At 40.4% G+C, this 20042-nt stretch overlaps 1 protein-coding gene across 4 annotated transcripts in view; it reads left to right on the top strand.

Annotated features, from left to right (window-relative positions):
• Window positions 1-20042, top strand: part of Cbx5 (chromobox 5) — a 41953-nt gene that overhangs the window by 1796 nt on the left and 20115 nt on the right. For 2 of the 4 annotated variants that reach the window (XM_048449699.3, XM_048449700.3), the window contains exon 2: window positions 18797-18975. In XM_048449699.3, the coding sequence (XP_048305656.1) occupies window positions 18839-18975 (137 nt within the window). In that variant the 5' untranslated portion in view covers window positions 18797-18838. Of the gene's footprint in view, window positions 1-16817; window positions 16889-16932; window positions 17132-18796; window positions 18976-20042 lie in introns of those variants that run through there. The other 2 variants (XM_085678681.2, XM_085678679.2) reach the window with 2 other exon arrangements.

Here is a 20042-nt window from a genome sequence, read left to right as displayed (position 1 = left end):
TCTCCAAAAACCAAAACAACATGATGAATAACTTTTGAGGTAAACTTGTTATTTTAAAAAAAATGCTTTTCAGCCAAGCTTAGTTTGAACACCTTTAATTCCAGCACTTGAGAGACAGAAGCAGGCAGATCTCTGTGAGCTTCAGGCCAGCTTTGGTCTACAGAGTAAATTCCAGGACAGTCAGAACTACATAGTGAGATTCTGTCTTGAAAACCCTTAAAAAAAAAAAAAGCAAGAAGGGAAATGAAAATACTTTCCAATTTTGTACAATCTTAACTGGTTACCTACTTATGCTAATAATGCAGCTGCAGAGTTCAACTCCAAAGTGATAGCCTTCTCCGGCATCCATCTCCATATGGTTTAGGTCTGGGAAGCAACCGGGCTCAGATAAGGTTTCTCTGTGCCTGTCCTGGAACTTGCTTTGTGTGGAGTAGGCCATACTGGCCTTGAACTCAGACCACCCCTGCCTCTGCCTCCCCGGTGCTCGGACAAGAGGTGAGCACCGCTGTTGCTCTGCTTTTGTTTGTTTGTTTTTAATGTTTCAGTTTTAAAACAGTACCAAAAGTGAAAAATAAAGTCTCGCTCTAGAACTTATTTTCAGATATTTTAGCAGGTTGATAGTTAACAGTGTGGAAGAGGTGAGGTCTTAGGGATTATTCTTTAATAGGTGGATCCCAATCCTGTTTTTCCTCTTGCATAGATTAGCCTTGGGCTAAAAAGGAAAACTTTCCTAAAGTTTTTACTATCTTTTGGAGTGTAAACATAGGATTCTGCCACCTGTGGTGGCAGCGGAGGCTGATTTTTGAATTCAAGATTAGCCTTGTCCACTTTGTGAATTTCAGACCTGCAAGGGCTATACAGTTAGACCATGTCTCATAAATGAACAGGATTGATTACATCTTGTGTTTGTATGGCTTGCTAAAGAAATTAAAAGGGCTGGAGAGATGGCTCAGAGGTTAAGAGCACTGCCTGCTCTTCCAGAGGTCCTGAGTTCAATTCCCAGCAACTACATGGTGGCTCACAACCATCTGTAATGAGCTCTGTCACCCTCTTCTGGTATGTAAGCACACATGAAGGCAGAATGTTGTATACATAATAATAAATAAATAAATTTTAAAAAAAGAAGTTAAAATAAAGGGGCTGGAGAGGTAGCCCTTCCTTGGATAACTCTTTATTTTTTTAATTTTTTTTTTTTTTACCAGATATGAGCTCCTTCCTGACATTTTTTTTTTCTCTTTTCTCTTTACTTTGTCTGTGTAACAGTCCTGGGTGTGTGTGTGTGTGAACAGTCCTGGATGCCCGGGAACTCTCTGTAGATCAGGCTGGCCTCAAACTTGTGCTGGTGTGCTGGAAATAATGACATAAACCACTATGCCCAGTGTTGGTATTTTTTGTTTTGAGGTTTCTCTGTAGCTTTTGAAGCCTGTCCTGGAACTCGCTCTGTAGACCAGGCTGGCCTTGAACTCACAGAAATCTGTCTGCCTCTGCCTCTCAAGTGCTGGGATTAAAGGCATGTGCTACCACCACCTAGCCCTTTTGATAATTTTTATATACATTCACTTTTCTCAAAATTCTGCCAGTGCTACACTCTATTGAGTTTAAAACAATGTAGCTGTCATTTTATACAGTATAACTGTTACACATTGTTATTCATGACCTTTGAACAATCATCTTTTTTCTTAGACATGAACCTTTACTTTCTTTCCTTGCATATAGAAGATGACTTTAACTCATTGTACTGGTAGAAGTGTAGGGTCTTGAGATGGTTAAGCATTTTAAAACATTTGATGCTCTTGTAAAGGATCTGAGGTCAGATGACTTACAACCACTCCAGCTCCACGGGATTCAACACCTGCCCTTGGGTACTTCACTAAAAAGGAACCTGGGTCATTGTGAGAAGAGTTGGCTTGTATACAGTAAAAGCTATAAATTTGTTGCATTCTGTTAGCCACTTGAAGCCACATACTCATTTCTGGTGACAACTTTACACCTGGGCTGTCAGAACACCCACAGTGACAACTGTGCCTATGTTTAGTCTACCAGGAGCTCAACCCCCTTTCCATTTGTGGAAAAACCTACACTGTTCTTGTTAGCAGCTCTGTAAATATTAGCCCTCTTAGGTCTGTAGGTTTATTTTGAACAAAGTGTATCGTGTTTTCTTGAGACAAGGTCTCATTATGTCGCCTTGGCTCATCTGGAATTTACAAAGATCCGCCTGCTTCTGCCTCCCAAATGCTAGGATTAAAGATGCTTGCCATTGCACCTGGCTGTAGACTTGTTTGTTTGTTTGTTTGTTTTTAAAATTTACCCATTGAAATAAGGGATTAAAGGTAAAGGTTCTTTGCTATAGGACACAACACTTGGGAAGCAGAGGCAGGTGGATCTTTGTCTTTGAGACCAGGGAAGCCAACCTGGTCAAAATAGTGAGCCCCTGTCTCAAAAAAAAAAAAAAAAAAGGTTGGCGTGGTGACATGTGCCTTTAATCACGGAACTCAGTATTATGAGACACACAGCTCTCTAAGTTTGAGACCAGCCTGGTCTACGTAGTGTAGCAAGAGCTACATAGTGAGACCCTGTGTCAAAAATAAAAGAAACAGCTGGGCGGTGGTAGCGTGCATTTTTAATACCAGCATTTGGGAGGCAGGTAAATGTATCTCTGTGAGTTCAAGACCAGTCTGGTCTATAGAACGAGTCCCAGGATAGCCAGGACTACACAGAGAAACCCTGTCTCAAAAAACAAACAAACAAAAAATAAACAAAGATGCTAAGTTGGAGGGTGGTTAGTACAGCATCAACTTCGGCCCCTTGGTGAGACCCTATCTCAAAAACAAAAAACAAGTCAGGCTGAGCATGGTGGCACAGTCAGATATTGTGAGATGAAGGCCAGCCTGGTCTACATAGAGTCTTTCTAAACACAAATAAAACATAGAGGAAGAAGTCTTAGACATTCTTTGAGTTACGTGAAGCGCAGTTCTTTTCTTTATTTTTTGATTGAGTACTGGAGGCTAACTGAACCCAGAGCTTTGAACATGCTAAATACATTCCCTTTCCACTATGCCATGTCATTCTCCCAACTATTGATCTTTAAAAAATTTGTCTCCTCTGCTTATTCCATAGCAGCACATTGCAGACAATTCTAGGGGCTGGAAATCTACATTAAAATTTTTTTTTTTTTGGTGGGGGGTCTTGGTTTTTTTGAGACAGGGTTTCTCTGGCTTGGAGCCTATCCTGAAACTAGCTCTTGTAGACCAGACTGGCCTCGAAGTCATGGAGATCCACTTGCCTCTGCCTCCCGAGTGCTGGGATTAAAGGCGTGCACCTAGCTGGGCCTGGTTTTTTGACAGGGATTCTCTATAGCCCCGCCTGCCTCTTCCTCCTGAGTGCTGGGGTTAAAGGTGTGTGCCACCACCACCTGTCTCTTCACGTGAAGCTTTAATATACAGATTTGCTGAGTGTGTGTTATATTATGTTTCATAGCTAGGAAGGATACTAGAATTTATGAAATTGATAAGGTGTCCTTGAAAAGATTGTTTAAGGGGGCTGGAGAGATGGCTCAGTGGTTAAGAGCATTGCCTGCTCTTCCAAAAGGTCCTGAGTTCAATTCCCAGCAACCACATGGTGGCTCACAACCATCTGTAATGGGGTCTGGTGCCCTCTTCTGGCCTGCAGACATACACACAGACAGAATATTGTATACATAATAAATAAAAAAAAAAAAAAGAAAAGATTGTTTAAGGTCAGTCATAGCAAATAGTCCACCCATCTTTTTCATAAAGCCAAGGAAGAACACTGTATTCAAGTACTCCCTGATAGTAATCTACAGTCTTCAGAGTCCAGCACTTTTGTATCTGAGCCAACGGATATAATTATGTTGGAATAAAATGCTCTGTACTAAAGAGGTCAGCTAACAAGCTGGGAAATCTAAAGTTTGGTTTCTCAAGGAAATCCTTGAACTTGGTGTGCCTTATTTCTTCCCTAAATCATTGAGACTCACTTCACAGAGAGTTGTGGAGGGTGAAATACTGCTAATTTGTTCAGTATCTTACAACAATAAATTATGTCTAAAGATCTGATAAAACATAGCAAGCCTCATTTATATGAGTAGTTGGAGACAGCGTAGATAAACTTAGAGATAATTCAGAAAATTCTTTAAAATTATTTTTTAAATTTTATTGTCAAATTTTTGCCTCTGTTTCCAACGTGCTTTCTTATTCTTTTTCCATAACAGACCTATGAGATAGGTTGGGCAAATAACAGCAGGTTAGTTAATTAAGGAATCAATTAATTAAGAGGACATAATAATGTTAAATGTTTATACAGCTAATAATAAAAGCTTCAGGGGCTGGGAATAAAGCTCAGCGAGAGAGTGGTAGGAAAAAAAGATAAATGGGAAATAGCAGATATCTGTGATTATGTTTGGAAATTTAACTATTTGATAAAAGCAAATGTGGAGAAAAGTATGGAAATAGAAGAGAATATTATCAACTAGTCTGAATTGACACCTGTAGAATAGTTCACATAACAGCGAAATGTTTTAAAGTAGTATGGAATATTTAAGTCTCAGTCAAAAGGATGCTATCATATAAAGTATTTCTCCTCTTCTCCCCCCCGACAGTGTCTCTGTAACAGTCCTGCTGTACTGGAACTAGCTCTTGGAGACCAGGCTAACCTCAAACTCACTGAGATCCGCCTGCCTTTGCCTTCTGAGTGCTGGGACTAAAGGCTCATATAAAGTATTTGTGACCTTAATGCAGTTGTCTTAGAAATAGTTGCATGTTGGTAAGTCTCCATATATTTGGAATACTATATAGCACCAAAGCTACTGGAAATTTAGCTTATGTAGCTTTTGCTTATGCAAAGTGCTGGTTTGGTATATTCCCAGCACCACCCTAGCAAGAAAGAATTTGAGAGGCTGAGGTAGGAGGATCACATGAGGTCAAGGACAACCTGGGCTATATAGTGAGATCCTATTTCAGAAGACGGGAACAGAAAAACCAAACTGAAAGTTATTTGAGAGCTGATAAATCAAGAAAAATAGAACACAAATAACCATTATTTGGAACAAGAGATTGATGCTACTGTTAATCCTTTAGAACTTTCAAAGAGTCATAAACATTAGAAAGCTTGGGATGGTGCTTCTCTCATCCTAGGAGGACTAGGCAGCAGGATTGTTGCACGTTAGAGACCAGCCCAGGCTACAAAGTGAGAACCCATCCCATGTTTTCATGTCTGATGAAACCCAAATTGCTTTGTTCCACTTCTCACTCCCCACAGCAGACCAGAGCAGTGATGACATTTAAGGTTAAGTGAGCTGTTCAGTTTCATCTTTAATTTACTTATTACAGTCTTCATCTTTCCAGTATTAGGAAGTTGCCTTTGGGTTGGGCATGGTGACAGGGCATTTAATTCTGGAGGCAGAGGCTAGTCTGCTCTATCTCTAGTAGTGGTAGATACCTTGTTGTTTAGGTGCCTTTGGACTTGGCAATAAGTAGATAAAGGCACTTACCCAATGCCAATCCTGATGGTCTGAGGTCCATCCCGGGACCCACATGGTGAAAAGAGAAGCCAACTTCTGCAAATTGTCCTTTGACCTCCACAGGAATGACACAAAGGTGTCCCCACAAAAACATACCTGTGAGCTGAGACTGCTTGTTCGTCTCCTGGCTGCCCAGGCCTGAATAATAATCACACAGAAAATATATTAATTACAACAGTGTTTGACCTGTTAGCTCAGGCTTATTAACTAACTCTTACATCTTAAATTAACCCATTTCTATTAATATGTGTATCACTATGAGGCTGTGGTCTACCAGTAAGGTTCCAGCATCTGTCTCCTTTGGCAACTACTCGTTTGTCTCCTGACTCCACCTTCTTTCCTCCTCTACCTCTGCTTGTTATTTCCGCCTTGCTATATTCTGCCCTGCCATAGGCCAAAGCAGCTTCTTTGTTAACCAATGATAATAAAACATATTCATAGCATACAGGGAAAAATCCCATATCATATATCTGCAAGGATAGACAAATAAATAAATGTTTTAAAAATGAGACTTATTATTTTATGTATATGAGTGTTTTTGCACCAATGTATGTATATGTGCCACATGCTTGTCTGGTGCCTGCAAAGATCAGAAGAGGATGTGAGTGGGCCTGGAGCTATAGTTACCAGGACACTCTGCTGTATTCTAGCTGTCTTCACCTGTGGACTGCTGAGTGCTGGGAACCTATCCTATTCCTCTGTAAGACTAGCAACTGCTCTTAACAGCCGAGCTATGCTCCAGCCCCCAGTTTAAAAAAAATGTTAAATTACTTTGTTTTAATTTTTTGAGGAGGCAAGGTTTCTCTGTGTAGCCTTGGCTGACCTCTGACTCACAGAGATTCACTCTGTCTCCCAAGTTAAGAACTGTAAAGTTACCTTTTAAGTAGCTGTTCCTTTTCCTTCTGAGACAGTTACACTGTAGCTCAAGGCTGTGGTGAAGCTCACTATGTAGCCTTGGCTGGCCTTGAACATTCAATGATCCTTTTGCTTCAGCCTCCTGATTGCTACTAGTTTAACAAACATGTTGCCTTTCTGCTCATTTGGTTTGGCTTGGTGGTACTGGGGATTGAATACTCAGCCTTGTACAGGTGGACTGCCCCTTAGCATCTAAGGTGCTGCTTCCAAAACCCGTGTAGTCTTTTTGGGAGGTCTGGGGGGCAACCTTTATGAAAGCACTGACTTAACCAAGAAGAAACTCTGATGTTTTTAACCTACAAGTTGAAGGCAGTGGATTTAGTGCCCATGCAGTACTTGATACTTACTAGACTCTCAATAATATCCCCAGCCAGCTAAAGTTTTCAAAAAGGAACAGAATGACTATATTAATCATATCTTTGGCACAGGATTTGAATTGGGAATGTGGCTGGAAACTGGACAAAAAGAAAAATCTTACTTGGCTTAAATAACACATCAAAACACATGAAGAGCTAGGTGGTCTGATATCAGCCATCCTCTTGGTCATTTATCTGATCGTGGCCTCTCTTTGCATTTAACTACCAATATATTTGAAGTGTAGAGCACACTTTTATTATGTTGTGCCATAGTAACTCACACTTAAATGTCAATATTGCAAAGTCCTGCAAGGTTCAGTAACTTCTGGTGTGGTTTGCTCCTCCTATCATCACCTATTACTGTGTGTGTTTTAACAGCTTTAAAATTGCCACAAAGCAAAATTGGTCAGGATCATAATTGATGGCCCAGGAGCTGCCATGGATACGCTTGTATGGAATGAAAGAAATTCAATACTGGCTTGGTTGTATTTATCTAAAATGTAGGGCATGACTTCAATATAATTCATTTTGCAAATACACCAAGGTGATAGCCAAGCACCATATTGTGCCCTATTTGAAGGAATGCTCTCTTTATCCACGGAAGTTTTACAGCCTGAGGTGTTTCTTACTTTAATCATGTAAAGATTCCTTTCTTGTCAACATGTATTAATCAGATTGTAGTATATAGACTTATAAATATTCTCGGCAGTTAAAGTAGAAATATTTTAGATTATGGTTATGTAAGTTAATTTTTATGTCTTTTGAATGTCTTTGCTAAGCAGATTATTGAGCCAATCTAAATTGCCTGTATTAGTATATATAGCTCTTCCTTAAAAATAGATGATTAAAATAGTTGAAATGACCTGAAGGGGTCTTTGTAAACCCTAAGCTATTTAAGTCTAAAAACTGCAAACAACACCAGGATAAAAGACTGAGCTTTATAACTGATAAACTGATATTTTGGTGTTTTTTTTTTTTTGAGATAGGATTTCTCTGTGTATTCCTGGCTGTTCCAGAGCTGGCTTTGAACTCAGAGATTTTTGCCTGTCTCTACCTCCCTAGTGCTGGCATTAAAAGCGTGCACACCACTACTCCAAGGTTGGATGATTACAAAGTGTTTTATTTAGACAGAGGGCTTTTTGTTTGTTCATTTGTTTTTGGAAACAGGGTCTGCTGTGTAGCTCTGTCTGACTTGGAACTCACTGAATAGACCAGTATGGTTTCAAACTCGAAAAGATGTATCTGCCACTGTCTTCAGAATACTGGCATTATGTGTGTACCACTATACGTGGCCTCAGATGATCTGTCAAAGTGATATGCATAAATTCATGGTAATCTACCCAAACATTTTTGTTGCCCATTTTTCTTAAGATTTATTTATGATGAAATCACAGGTTGTGTGTTTGCCTGTCTGTAAGGTGGCAGATTTATTAATTCATGTTTCATCATATTAAAAGAGGAGTGAGTATGAAATTAACACCCTCTTGAGAGTGGAGCTTTAAGATAATAGGACTTTCCTGAGGTAGAATTGTTAAGAAGAACCATTTGAAAAACATATTCCAGTAATGATGCCAAGTTCTACTTTCTCATAAATCCTGGAACAGTTGAGGATACAGTATCTGCCCAAGGATTAATTTCCCAGTACCCTAACCAAACTTCATTACAACTTACATTTAAGAGGAGAAATTCAGTAGATTTCAATAATGGGGAACAAAAATTCAAATAACCTTTATTTGAGAGAAGAATTTGTGTGTTGTTGCTAAAAATACCAGTTTATCAGACTGATGTGTCAAGCTGTTCTGAGAATTGAGATTGTAATCCACATTCATTTATAAAATAATAGTGGTCAGAGTCAGTTTCCCTTGAGGACCCATACCCAGTCTTGATTATGCCTTATTCACTCCCAACCCCCCACCATGTGCTTCTTAAAGCTGTCTTTCTTTTCTCTGAGCAATTCTGAGCTTCTGTGCTTAAGTCTATGTTAATATATCTTTTTTTGGGGGGGAGTTCTTTGTGTAGTCTTGGCTGTTCTGGAACTCACTCTGTAGACCAGACTGACCTTGAACACACGGAGGTCTGCCTGCCTCTACCTCCCAAGTGCTGGGATTGAAAGTGTGTGCCACCACTACCTGGCTTATTATATCTTTAACCCTCAACTCTTCTTTGTTTTAAACAAAAAGAAAATATTGGTCAACTGGGCTTGTTAACAGGAGGCAGATGCAGAGAATCTATATTTTCTGGCCAGCGACTCTTTTTTTTTTTCTTTTTCTTTTTCTTTTTCTTTTTTTTAAGGTCAGATTTGGGGAGGGCTCACATACATCCCCAGTGGAATTACAGAATGGCCTTTAACAGGTAGTCTATGTCTTAATCTGAAAGAACAAAGGAAGGAAACTGAGTAATAACCTGTAACCCCAGTGCTCTGGAAATACAAACAGGATTGTTGTCCATCTAAAGGATGAGACAAAATGAGACCTTGTCTCAAAAACAAAAGCCAAATAAAGATCTTTACTCCTTTGTTCATTGTAGCAGGATGTTTATATAACCAGTAGTGATGTAGTATAGTATATGGTTGATAGAAACAGTGCCTTAGCTTCTCATTGTTGGGCTGTTCTAGGGGTTATACTCAGAACTTTGCACATGTTGAGTATTCCCTTTACTAGACTTCAATCTCAGCCACTTAGTCTGATTTTAAAAGGATGCGCTGTAACTGCTAGCCGCAGGGAGGACACTTCATCTGTAGATGCTCTTTCCTCTACTGTAATAACATTTGTGTTGTTTGTGTGTGTTTGTTAATGATAGGGCTGTTAATAGCCACAGATAATCCTCCTCAATTCTTTGCAAATCTAGTCTCTAACACAGACACTTTCAAAGCTTTTGACTCTTCTTAAATTGGGTGTTCATCTGCTTCTGTTATAGATAGAATGATAGTTAGCCCTGTAACAAAACCTGATCCAACCCGGACAATTGTAGTGTGCAGCTCTGCTGTGCTCTTATTAAAGTGCCATATGACCAATACTTTAGAAATCATAAATCCAGTGCAAGATAAAATACTTTTATGCTGTATGTATTTCATACCTAAAACCATTGGTACTTCAAGATCCATAAAGAGCAAAAAACCACAAGCAGTTTTTGGCCTGTTTGTATCTGTTCATTTCTCAAGACTGTCTGCATAGAGCACTTTAGAAGTTAGGACTGTAACCAACAACTGAAGCTTTACATCAGCTGCAAAATTTGTTTTACTTGTAGTTTCTTGAGAAAGATCTTATACAATAGCCCAGGTTGACCTCTTACTTATGCTAATTTTTCTACATCAGCCTCCCAAGTACTGGGGGACTGAAGACATATACTACCATGCCCAGCTACTCCAAAGATCTTAGAGAAGAAATTGCGGTTTCTCTTTGAGTATAGTGATGTGTTGCCAGTAATCCCAGAACTAGGCAGGCAGAGGCAGGAGGATTACTGCAAATTGGAGGGCAACATACTTGGTATATATACAGAGAACCTTTCAGGAGGGAAGAGGAGATAGAGGGGAGGAAGCCACTGATCAATAGCATATTTAATTTGTATGATAAGGGTGAGTTTTGTCTGTGTTTTCTCTGTCTCTGCTTTTTAGCTGGGGCTTGCTGTCTGGAAAAATTTTGCTACTTTTTTTTTGTGTTTCCAGACAGGGCTTCTTGTGTAATAGTCCTGGCTGTCCGAGAAATTGCTTTGTAGACCAGGCTGGGCTCAAACTTACAGAGATTCTCCTTCCTCTGCATCCCAAGTCATCCTGAGCTGGCTTACAGAATTCTTATTGTGATTCAGAAATGGAGAATTCATTGATAATCCATCTGGATACCACTTCTGAATAATTTGGTGAATGATGCAGTGAAGAATTTTATCAGTTAGTTATCATCCGTATCACTTTTGTTCTTTAATTGGTAATAAAAAAATGCACATGATGTTTCATGATCCTTTAAAAAAAAAAAAAAGCCAGGACAGCCAGTATTGAAAAGTAGCAAATAGGGTAGAGGGGCTGGAGCAGACTCTGACACCAGGGACTTTGCAGATGGTTTTAGTTCAGTGATTAGTTAATACTGACTGCTGGCCATTATACCTACTGTTTTGAATTGACTAGGACCAACGGATTTTAAGTGTTTTTTTCTTTAATCTTAAGTTGAATCTTATTCCCTCTCTTCTTTCTGTATGTCCCCTCCCCCATACCTATTTTTGTTTGGGGGGGCAATTTCAAGACAGAGTTTCTCTGTGTTGCCCTCGCTGTCCTTGAACTAGTTCTGTAGACCAGGCTGGCCTCAAACTTACAGAGATCCCTCTCCCTCTGCCCTCTGAGTACTGGGGTTAAAGGTGTGTTCTACCACCACCATGATTTTTAAAGATTTCCTCCGTTAAAGAATCCCTTGTCACCGGGCAGTAGTGGTGCACATCTTTACTCTCCGGTAGGGAGAGGCAGGCGATCTCTGAGTTCAAGACCAACCTGGTCTACAGAGTGAGTTCCAGGATAACCAGGGCTGTTACACAGAGAAACCTGTCTTGAAAAACAAAACAAAAAAAGAATCCCTTGTCAATGGTTTGGAATCAGTGTGACTCTGCTTGACCATGAAATTCTTTGATGTTTTTCCAGGACTGACTTCTGTTCACATCCCTTGTTGTGGAACCTATAATGTGAATTTGCCTAGGAAGGTCTGCTGGTGCTCTTTTTTGGTCCTGTGGACTCCAGTTGCTGAGTCTATGGTGTATAATCCTTTTACTAGAGATGACTGAAGGCTGTTTTCCTTTCAAAGGCTCTCTAGAAATGTGAGAGGGTTCTCACCCCTTCCCATGAAGATTTCCATAAGGATAAGGCTCGTTCTCTCTTGCTCTGCCATAGTATCAGGATTCTGCTTTAGTCACTCGTCATCCTGCCAGCCATATCTCATTTCTCATACCAGAATGCGCCTCCCTTCCAGGCTCAGCTTGAACCACCAGCCTTGATGCTTTATCTGGTCCAGGCTCTAGCCTTAAATTGTCCGATTGGCTTTGTGTTTCATTTGACCCTAATATAGTGGGTTGCACTGTCTAAAAAAGAATAATGTCCCCTCCCATGTCTGGCTGCATTTCTCATTTCTTACTACTGGTCCTGAGCAGATCTGTAACTTCAAGGTTAAGATAAGATATATTCCATCAGAACTATGTCGTCATCCTTGCCAGCTTCTGATCTGAGTCTGTTCAGTAGATTTACAAGACAGTTGTACACCATTCTTTAAAGAATATTATGGTTGGAGTCTGACTCATGGCATCAGGCCAATTTGATTTGTCAGCTGTTACAAAACCCATTTCCCATAGAGAGAGGGGCCTTGACTCATGTGTCCTTCAGCATGTTCTTTAGATGAATGGGAGTTAGTAGATCTGAACCTTTTATTTCCTGGTGTTTTATAAGGGTAAAGGTAGATAACGAGAATATTTTGTACGCTGTTGTGTGTTTGTGTGTGCATGTGCGCACATGTGTATCTACTGATGCACAACATGCAAATGTGTGAAGTCAGAAGACAACTTTGTAGTCTGGTGCTCTCTCCACTCTGTGGGCTGGAGGTCAGGCTCGCGTAGCAGAGCTGCCTGTGACGCAGCTTTCGGTACAAACTCAGCTCTTTTCTTATGGGATAGGCTTTGGGGATTTATTACTCAAGGTTTTTATTTTATATGTATCAATGTTTTGCTTATGTGTATGTCTGTGGACCCCTTGTGCTGGCAGAGGTCAGAAGAGGGTGTCAGACCTTTGGGTCTGGAGTTATAGATATTGTAAAGCCACGATGTGGGTGTTCTTCACTGCTGAGCTATCTCCAGTCCTGGGTTTTCTTTTCTTTTTTCTTCTGAGACAAGATCTTGCTGTGTATCTCTGACTGGCCTGGAAATCACACGGTAAACAAGGCTGGCTTTTAACAATGAATCCACCTGGCCCTGATTCTGCCTTTGCTGTTGCTCCCAGCTGTGTGTCCTATTTTAGTGATACTGAGATCTGATATAAAGCTTATTTGTTCAAGATCAGTTGTGCCTAGCAAGTTACTACCTTGACCATATTTTAATTTCTCCAGTGATATTTTCACATTTCTTTTTTTTAAAAATATTTATTTATTTATTATGACAATATTCTGTCTGTGTGTATGTCTTCAGGCCAGAAGAGGGCACCAAACCTCATTACAGATGGTTGGGAGCCACCATGTGGTTGCCGGGAATTGAACTCAGGACCTTTGGAAGAGCAGGCAATGCTCTTAACCACTGAGCCATCTCTCTCGGCCCATTTTAACATTTCTTAATTACAAACGATGAGGACAAGCATGACAGTGTACATATTTAGTCCCAGCACTGGAGTGGCAGGTGGCAGAGGGAAGTGGATCTCTGAATTTGAGGCCATCCTGATTTAAAGAGTGAGTTTCAGGACAGCTAGAGCTACACAGACCCTGTTCTCAAAAAAAGAAAAGAAAAGAAAGAGAAGAGAAGAGAAAAGAAAAGAAAGAAAAGAGTTGGTAAAAAAAAAAATAAAAAAGATTTTTGCTTTTGTGTTTGTGTGTGTGCTTGGGGTGCCCATGGAAGCCAGAAGAGGACATCAGATCCCCTGGAGCTGGAATTACAGGTAGTTATGGGTGCTGAGAACTTACCCTCTGAAGAGCAGCAACAAGCTCTTTTTTTTGTTTTTCTCAATAGAGAATGGGGGTAATTTAATGGAGACAGAAAATAGATACCAAGATGGTATTTGTAAGTGTAGGAGTATCATTTAGACAGCTGCACAAAACAGGCAGAAAAATCTCAAAGGCATACATGACAGCCAGTAAGTGAACACATTTAAACACATTAAGAGTTTTATTGTAAGCTTAAACACATGCCTTGCTCTATTCTACATAAATCTAACCATTGTGACATAGATCTCACATATGAGAAGACATAAATTATTTTTAATCTTAAAAAACAAAAAAATATGGGCTGGAGAGATGGCTCAGTGGTTAAGAGCATTGCCTGCTCTTCCAAAGGTCCTGAGTTCAATTCCCGGCAACCACATGGTGGCTCACAACCATCTGTAATGAGGTCTGGTGCCCTCTTCTGGCCTTCAGACATACACACAGACAGAATATTGTATACATAATGAATAAATATTTTTAAAAAAAAAACAAAAAAATATAAATCCTTGTTAAACACTTCATTTAAAAATATGCAGCTTTATTTTAAAATGCAGTATGCTCAAAAATGGCAGTTAATGTCTCCCATATACGTTGTTTCTTGAGATACACATTTTCTTATACATTATAAAATGCTTTCAGCTAAATGTTTCATGAAAATTCTCAAATGATTGTCAAGAGTTTGTTATAAGCCCATCACAACACTAAATATTCAGAGCTAAAAGGTAACAGTTTGTGAACTATTAAGATTCTCATGTGATGCAAGTCACAGGAACATATATATAAAGACAGCTGAGTGGTAAATCAGTAGTAGTTCTTGCTTTTATTTAGGGGACAAGATTAGACATAAGTTTGTTCTAAACGGAACAACCGTTTGCAAACTACAAGAGAAAGAGAGTGATAAAGGTTGCTGGCCATCAGTGCTTCACACACCCTACTTTAAGATATTTCTCGAAGAGAAATATCCACATTAAGGTCAGCAACAAGCTCTTAACCACTGAACCATTGTCTCAAGACCTCTTTAGTTTTTATGGCAATCACTGTAGCCCTGATGGGCCTCACACTTGTGAGCTACTGGTAGTTTTCTTTTCTACCTTTGCATGATGGCAGTACCGCAGAACACTGCCACACTGTTTGGGGAAATAGCTCTGTGGGTAAAGGAGTCTGTTGCTAAGCCTGATGAGCTTCATTCAATGTCTGGAACTCACATAGCAGGAGAAAATCAGCTCCATAAGCACACCATGACATGGCAGGCATCCATCTAGATATTGATATATAGATACATATGTAGAAGGCTATGATGGTGCTCAACACAGTGGTACACCTAATCCCAGCACCTAGGAGGCAGAGGCAGACAGAGATGTATGAGTTCAAGACCAGTTTGGTTTAAATAGTGAGTTCCAAGACAACCAGGGATACAGATGCGCTCTTTTGGGTGGAACACAAATACACACACACACACACGAGAGAGAGAGAGAATAAATAACTATGTAAAGGCTGTTGCCCAGCCCCTGATACTTCTGTTTGATGGCCAGAATTACCACCATTTTCTACTTTCGAAGCTCCCCCCACCCATTGGCCTTAAACTGAGAGATCTTGGGTACTGTGAGTGAAGGTGTGCACCACCTGGTAAGGCAGGCCTTCGTTTCTTACGTTTTTATACAGGTATATGTGATATATTGTCCTCCCATTTCTCTTTTCCTCTTTTTTAGTGCCTTTTCTCCCCATACAGGTTTAGCTGTACATACATGATTTTATATGTTTCTATTAAAACTATATTTTTTGAGAGAACATACTGTATCTTTCTGAGACTGGCTTGTTTTTATATGATTATCTCTAGTTACATCTATTTTCCTGAAAATGATATAACTTTATTCTTCATGTCTGAAAAAGATTCCACTGTGCATATATGCATTTTATTTACCCATCCCTCTGTTGCTGGCTGCCTAGTTTCTGTATTTTAGCTGTTATAGATAGCTTTACCATAAACATGGTTGTAATGTATCTCTATGGTATGCTGATTTGTTGTTTTTTTTTATTTTATGTGTATGAGTGTTTGCTTGCATATATGTCTGTATATCACATACATGCCTGTTGACCTCAGATGCTAGAAGAGGGTGTCAGATCCCATGGGACTGGAGTTACAGGTGGTTGTGAGGTATTCTGGGTGCTGGAAGCCGAACCCTGGTCCTCTCCACAAGAGCAGTAAGTGTTTAAAATCATTGATTTATCCATCTCTCTGGCCCCTGACAAAGTAAAAGACACCCCCTTTTCTGTACTCTCCTGTGGAAGCAGCCTTAGCATGCATAAGGGTCTGGTACCACAAAATTTTAAATTTCTGTATGTGAAGCAAATACAGTTTTGGATCTCTAAAATGTTCCAGTCAGGTGAAAGGACACTATGTATTATAGTCTGGTTTTCTTTCTCCTGAGACTTGGTTTCATGTGACACAGGGTGGCCATGAACCGGCTGTGTGGTTAGTAGTGCTTGATCTTCAGCTTCCTGTTAATGGGCCTCATTTTATTATTATGTCCTCTTTTCCTTAGGTTTTAGGGATTATTAATTTAGGGTGATATATTAGGGGGTAATAATTGCTAAAAGTATTTTATAGCATCACAAGAAAAACTAACAGGAATAACTAACAAAATACTTAAATTTAACCATAATGGCTGTGGCCAACTTGCTTACCCTATTTTTTTTTTTTTTAACTAAGGGACTAATTTTTCTCACCTGTAAATTCAGTTGAAGGGTTCTTTTGTGAGTTGGGGATGTAGCTCAGTAGTCTATATAAGGCCCAGCTATTGTTTTAAGTCTTTGGATTCTAGTTCTGTTGTAATTCTCTCGAACAAGAAAAGTTACATAGTATCATTAAAATACTTCCCCTCTCCCTCTTCCTGTTGCTTCTTTCCCTCAAGAAATTTTAATTAACTGTACAGTGCCTGATGGTGGAAAAGCTTTGTCCAAAGTGCTTCTAGATGAGGGTGGTTTGCCTTGCTTGGTCTGCTGTAAGGAGAACCTACTCTTGCCCCTCCCCTCTGCCAGTGAACTGTGATCCTGTTAGGTGGTCCTAAAATGCTATTGATTAATTCACAGCTTTTAGAGGAATAAGCCTAAATTTTAGACTTTAAATCAAAGAACTAACTCCCTTGAGCTCTGAAAGCCTTGGCCGTGGGGCCGAGGGAGGGAGGTGCCTGCCAACTTCTCCACCCAGTCTGCAGTGAAAAGGAAAGTTAAGCCTTTTAACTTTTTCATTCGCCTCTCCCTCTTAGTCTAGTGAGGCTGCCAGTTGTCATGGCAACGGACTGGGACAGCTGCGCAGTGGCGCCCAGGCAGCTGCGTGGGGGCGGGGGAGCTGCCAACCCGCCTAGCCCCAGACCTGGGAGGGGAGGCCCCTCCTGTTAGCCCAGAGGGAAAGAACGAACTGGGGCGATCCGGTAGGTAATGGACGGAACCCCCTATTGATCTACTTAGGGCTTTTCTTCAGCATGAAGATATAAAGAAAAAAAATTATCTTCCTCCCTCTGTAGAACACATATGTAAATCCTTGTGTTTTTTTCCCCTGGTGAGGCAGGGAAGGCCATAGCCACAATGCTTAGCTGCATGCTTCCAACATGGGGCTGGTTTTAACCCAGCGCTCTGGCTCTGACCTAAACTGCTCAGCTCACGGAAATTCCAAGGTGAGTGGGGGTGGGGGTGGGGTGCTCTCACTGGAAATGGCATTTCCTGTCTGTGGTGAGGTCGGTGGCTGTTCATTTTAAATAAACCATATATATATACATATATGTGTGTGTGTGTGTGTGTGTATAATTTTTTGATGCCTGGGAGTCTTCCAAATTAATGGAAAGATTATTTGAAAGTCTTATACCTACATTCCCCCGTGCCTTCTCAGATAAAGTTATTATAGGTCAAAAATTAATACAAGCAATTTCTGAGGCTGGCCTACTTAGTGCTAATAAGTTCTGTAGGTAGGATTTTTAACACTATATTCCTGTAATGGGTTTCTTAAGTTACTAATTCAAAATAAATTGATAAATACAACTTCTTCTTCTTTTGACTTTAAAATTGTGAAATTAGTTGCCCTTTCTATTCCCGAGGTCGACTTTCTGGCCAGGATGGGAATGCTTTGAAAAACATGTTTAGAGATTTATAGCAAAATTACAATGAAGTCAACTAAAATATCAATTTCTGCTATTTGGTAATCCAGACTATAGGTGCCATTTAACATGATTAAGGACTGTGGTTCAACAGTGTGGGAATTTTAAAAACTAGATTCTCTGTTGAATACCCCTGACATGCATATTTCTGAGATTAACTCAGTTTCCATTTGTGCCACATTGCCCTGGCTTTCCTGGGCGATGAATAGTCCGCTGTGTTCTGCATGTTGGTGCAGAGGCTGGGGCCAGACTTTTCCCCTCCTCTTACTTTGGCCCAAAGTCAACTTCAGTTAAGGAGCAAGGTACCTCCATAACTATTTGGTTTAGTTGAGCCCTGGGAATTGCAGGCTAGTCCAGTGACTAACTTTGAACTTTTTCTCTGCCCTTTATCCCCCCCCCTTTTTTTTTTTTTTTTTTGATTTTTCAAGACAGGGTTTCTCTGTAGCTTTGGAGCCTGTCCTGGAACTAGCTCTTGTAGACCAGGCTGGCCTCGAACTCACAGAGATCCGCCTGCCTCTGCCTCCCGAGTGCTGGGATTAAAGGCATGCACCACCACCGCCCGGCTCTTTCTTTCTATTCCCAAATGAGCTTGTTGAAAAGGAGGCTTAGTGTGTCTGAGCTGTTAGCCTGGCTTTTGTGAGCTGATGAACACGCTGAAAGGACAGGCTCAAGCATTTTAAGGAAAATGTACCAAGTCCCTAGAAATGTGGTGAGAGATGGCCTAGGAGGTGTGTGTGCTGCTAAGGGACTGCTCAGAGTACAGAGAAACTACTTTTCAGTGTTCTGAGGGGGAAGGTTTCTTTTTTCTTTTTCTTTTTTTTTTTTTTTTTATTTTGTCTTGGTTCCTTTAATTGAAGGTTTCCCACATTTCTCTTTGAGTTCCTGGCTCACAAGTAGATGCAGAAACAGTCAAGAGTAACATACCATGCTATTTGCCTTTTTAGAATATAAAATTAAGGGAGTTAAACAATTGTGCCATCTTATAATTTTGATCTTTTCATCTGAAGAGAAGTTGTTGTTAGGGAAATGCGCGGATTGACCCATTTACAAAATAAATTTGTAGCCCTGTCTTAAAATAATTGTACACCAAAAAGAAGGGTATGCGGTTGATGTGTGTCCTCTATTCCATTAAGAAGTGACAGTTTTAACCCTCGTGGATTGTAACCATTTTGTCTTTCCCCTTCTCAGGAACCTGGTGGCCTTAGTCCTTCAGGTGAATCAACGTGCGACATGGGAAAGAAAACCAAGAGGACAGCTGACAGTTCTTCCTCAGAGGATGAGGAGGAGTACGTCGTGGAGAAGGTGTTAGACAGGCGCATGGTTAAGGGGCAAGTGGAGTACCTGTTGAAGTGGAAAGGCTTTTCCGAGTAAGTGCTTTCTTTTCCAGGCATTAGAACTCTGTAGAGGTAGAAACCTTTGGTTTACTTGCCCATGAGCCAGTGTCTACCTTTTTCCCATTTACACACAAAATAAGAATCAAGAGAAGCAGCAGACCACATAGTCTCCCCATCATGGAGCTGATGTTTAATGATCTTATTTTGAAGGATAATGTAAGGAATGGTTGGGAGCACAGACTTGGGAGCCAGATTTTCTGGATCAGATTCTTAGTTCACCCTTTAAGATCAGGTGGATGAGCTCACCTAATTTCTTTTATTATTGTTATTTAAGAAATTCTTTTCTTGCCAGGTAGTGGTGGTACACACCTTTATTCCCAGCATGGGGCGGGATAAAGGGGGGGCAGAGGCGGGAGGATTTCTGTGACTTTAAGGCCAGCCTGGCCTATAAAGCAAGTTCCAGGACAGCCAGGGCTCAAAGAGAAACCCTGTCTTGAAAAACAAAAATAAATAAATAAATAAACTTTTGTTATTTTGTGTGTATGAGTGACTTGCCTGTGTTTGTATCTATGCACTGCATTTGTGTTGTCTGGTGCCCACAGTCCAGAGAGGGCATTGCAGCAGTTAGAACAGGAGTTACAGATGCTGTGAGTGGTCGTTTGAATGCTGGGAACTGCAGCAGTTAGAACAGGAGTTACAGATGCTGTGAGTCGCCGTGTGAATGCTGGGAACCAAACCATGGTTCTTTGGAAAAGCAGGCAGTGCTCTTAAACACTGAGCCATTTCTGCAGTTCATTGGCTGATTTCATAATCTTTTTTTCCCCTTTAATAAAATAGGAATAAGCCGGGCAGTGGTGGCACATGCTTTTATTCCCAGCACTTGGGAGGCAGAGACAGTCCTCTGTGAGTTTGAGCCGGGTCTACAGAGTAAGCTCCAGGACAGGCTTCAAAGCTACTACAGAGAAACCCTGTCTTGAAAAACCAAATAAAATAAAATAAAATAGGGATAAGAGGTGGGTGTAGCTTAGTAGTAAAGTGCTTTCACCTGGCATACTCAGGTTTGATCCTGAATTTGATCTTCACATATGCCAGGAAAAGAA

Source organism: Myodes glareolus, chromosome 19, assembly GCF_982192425.1.
Source record: "Myodes glareolus chromosome 19, mMyoGla1.1, whole genome shotgun sequence".
In the NCBI taxonomy this organism is placed as follows: Eukaryota; Metazoa; Chordata; class Mammalia; order Rodentia; family Cricetidae; genus Myodes; species Myodes glareolus.
Note: the sequence above shows the minus strand (reverse complement) of the source record. Positions and strands in the feature narration are given on the sequence as shown.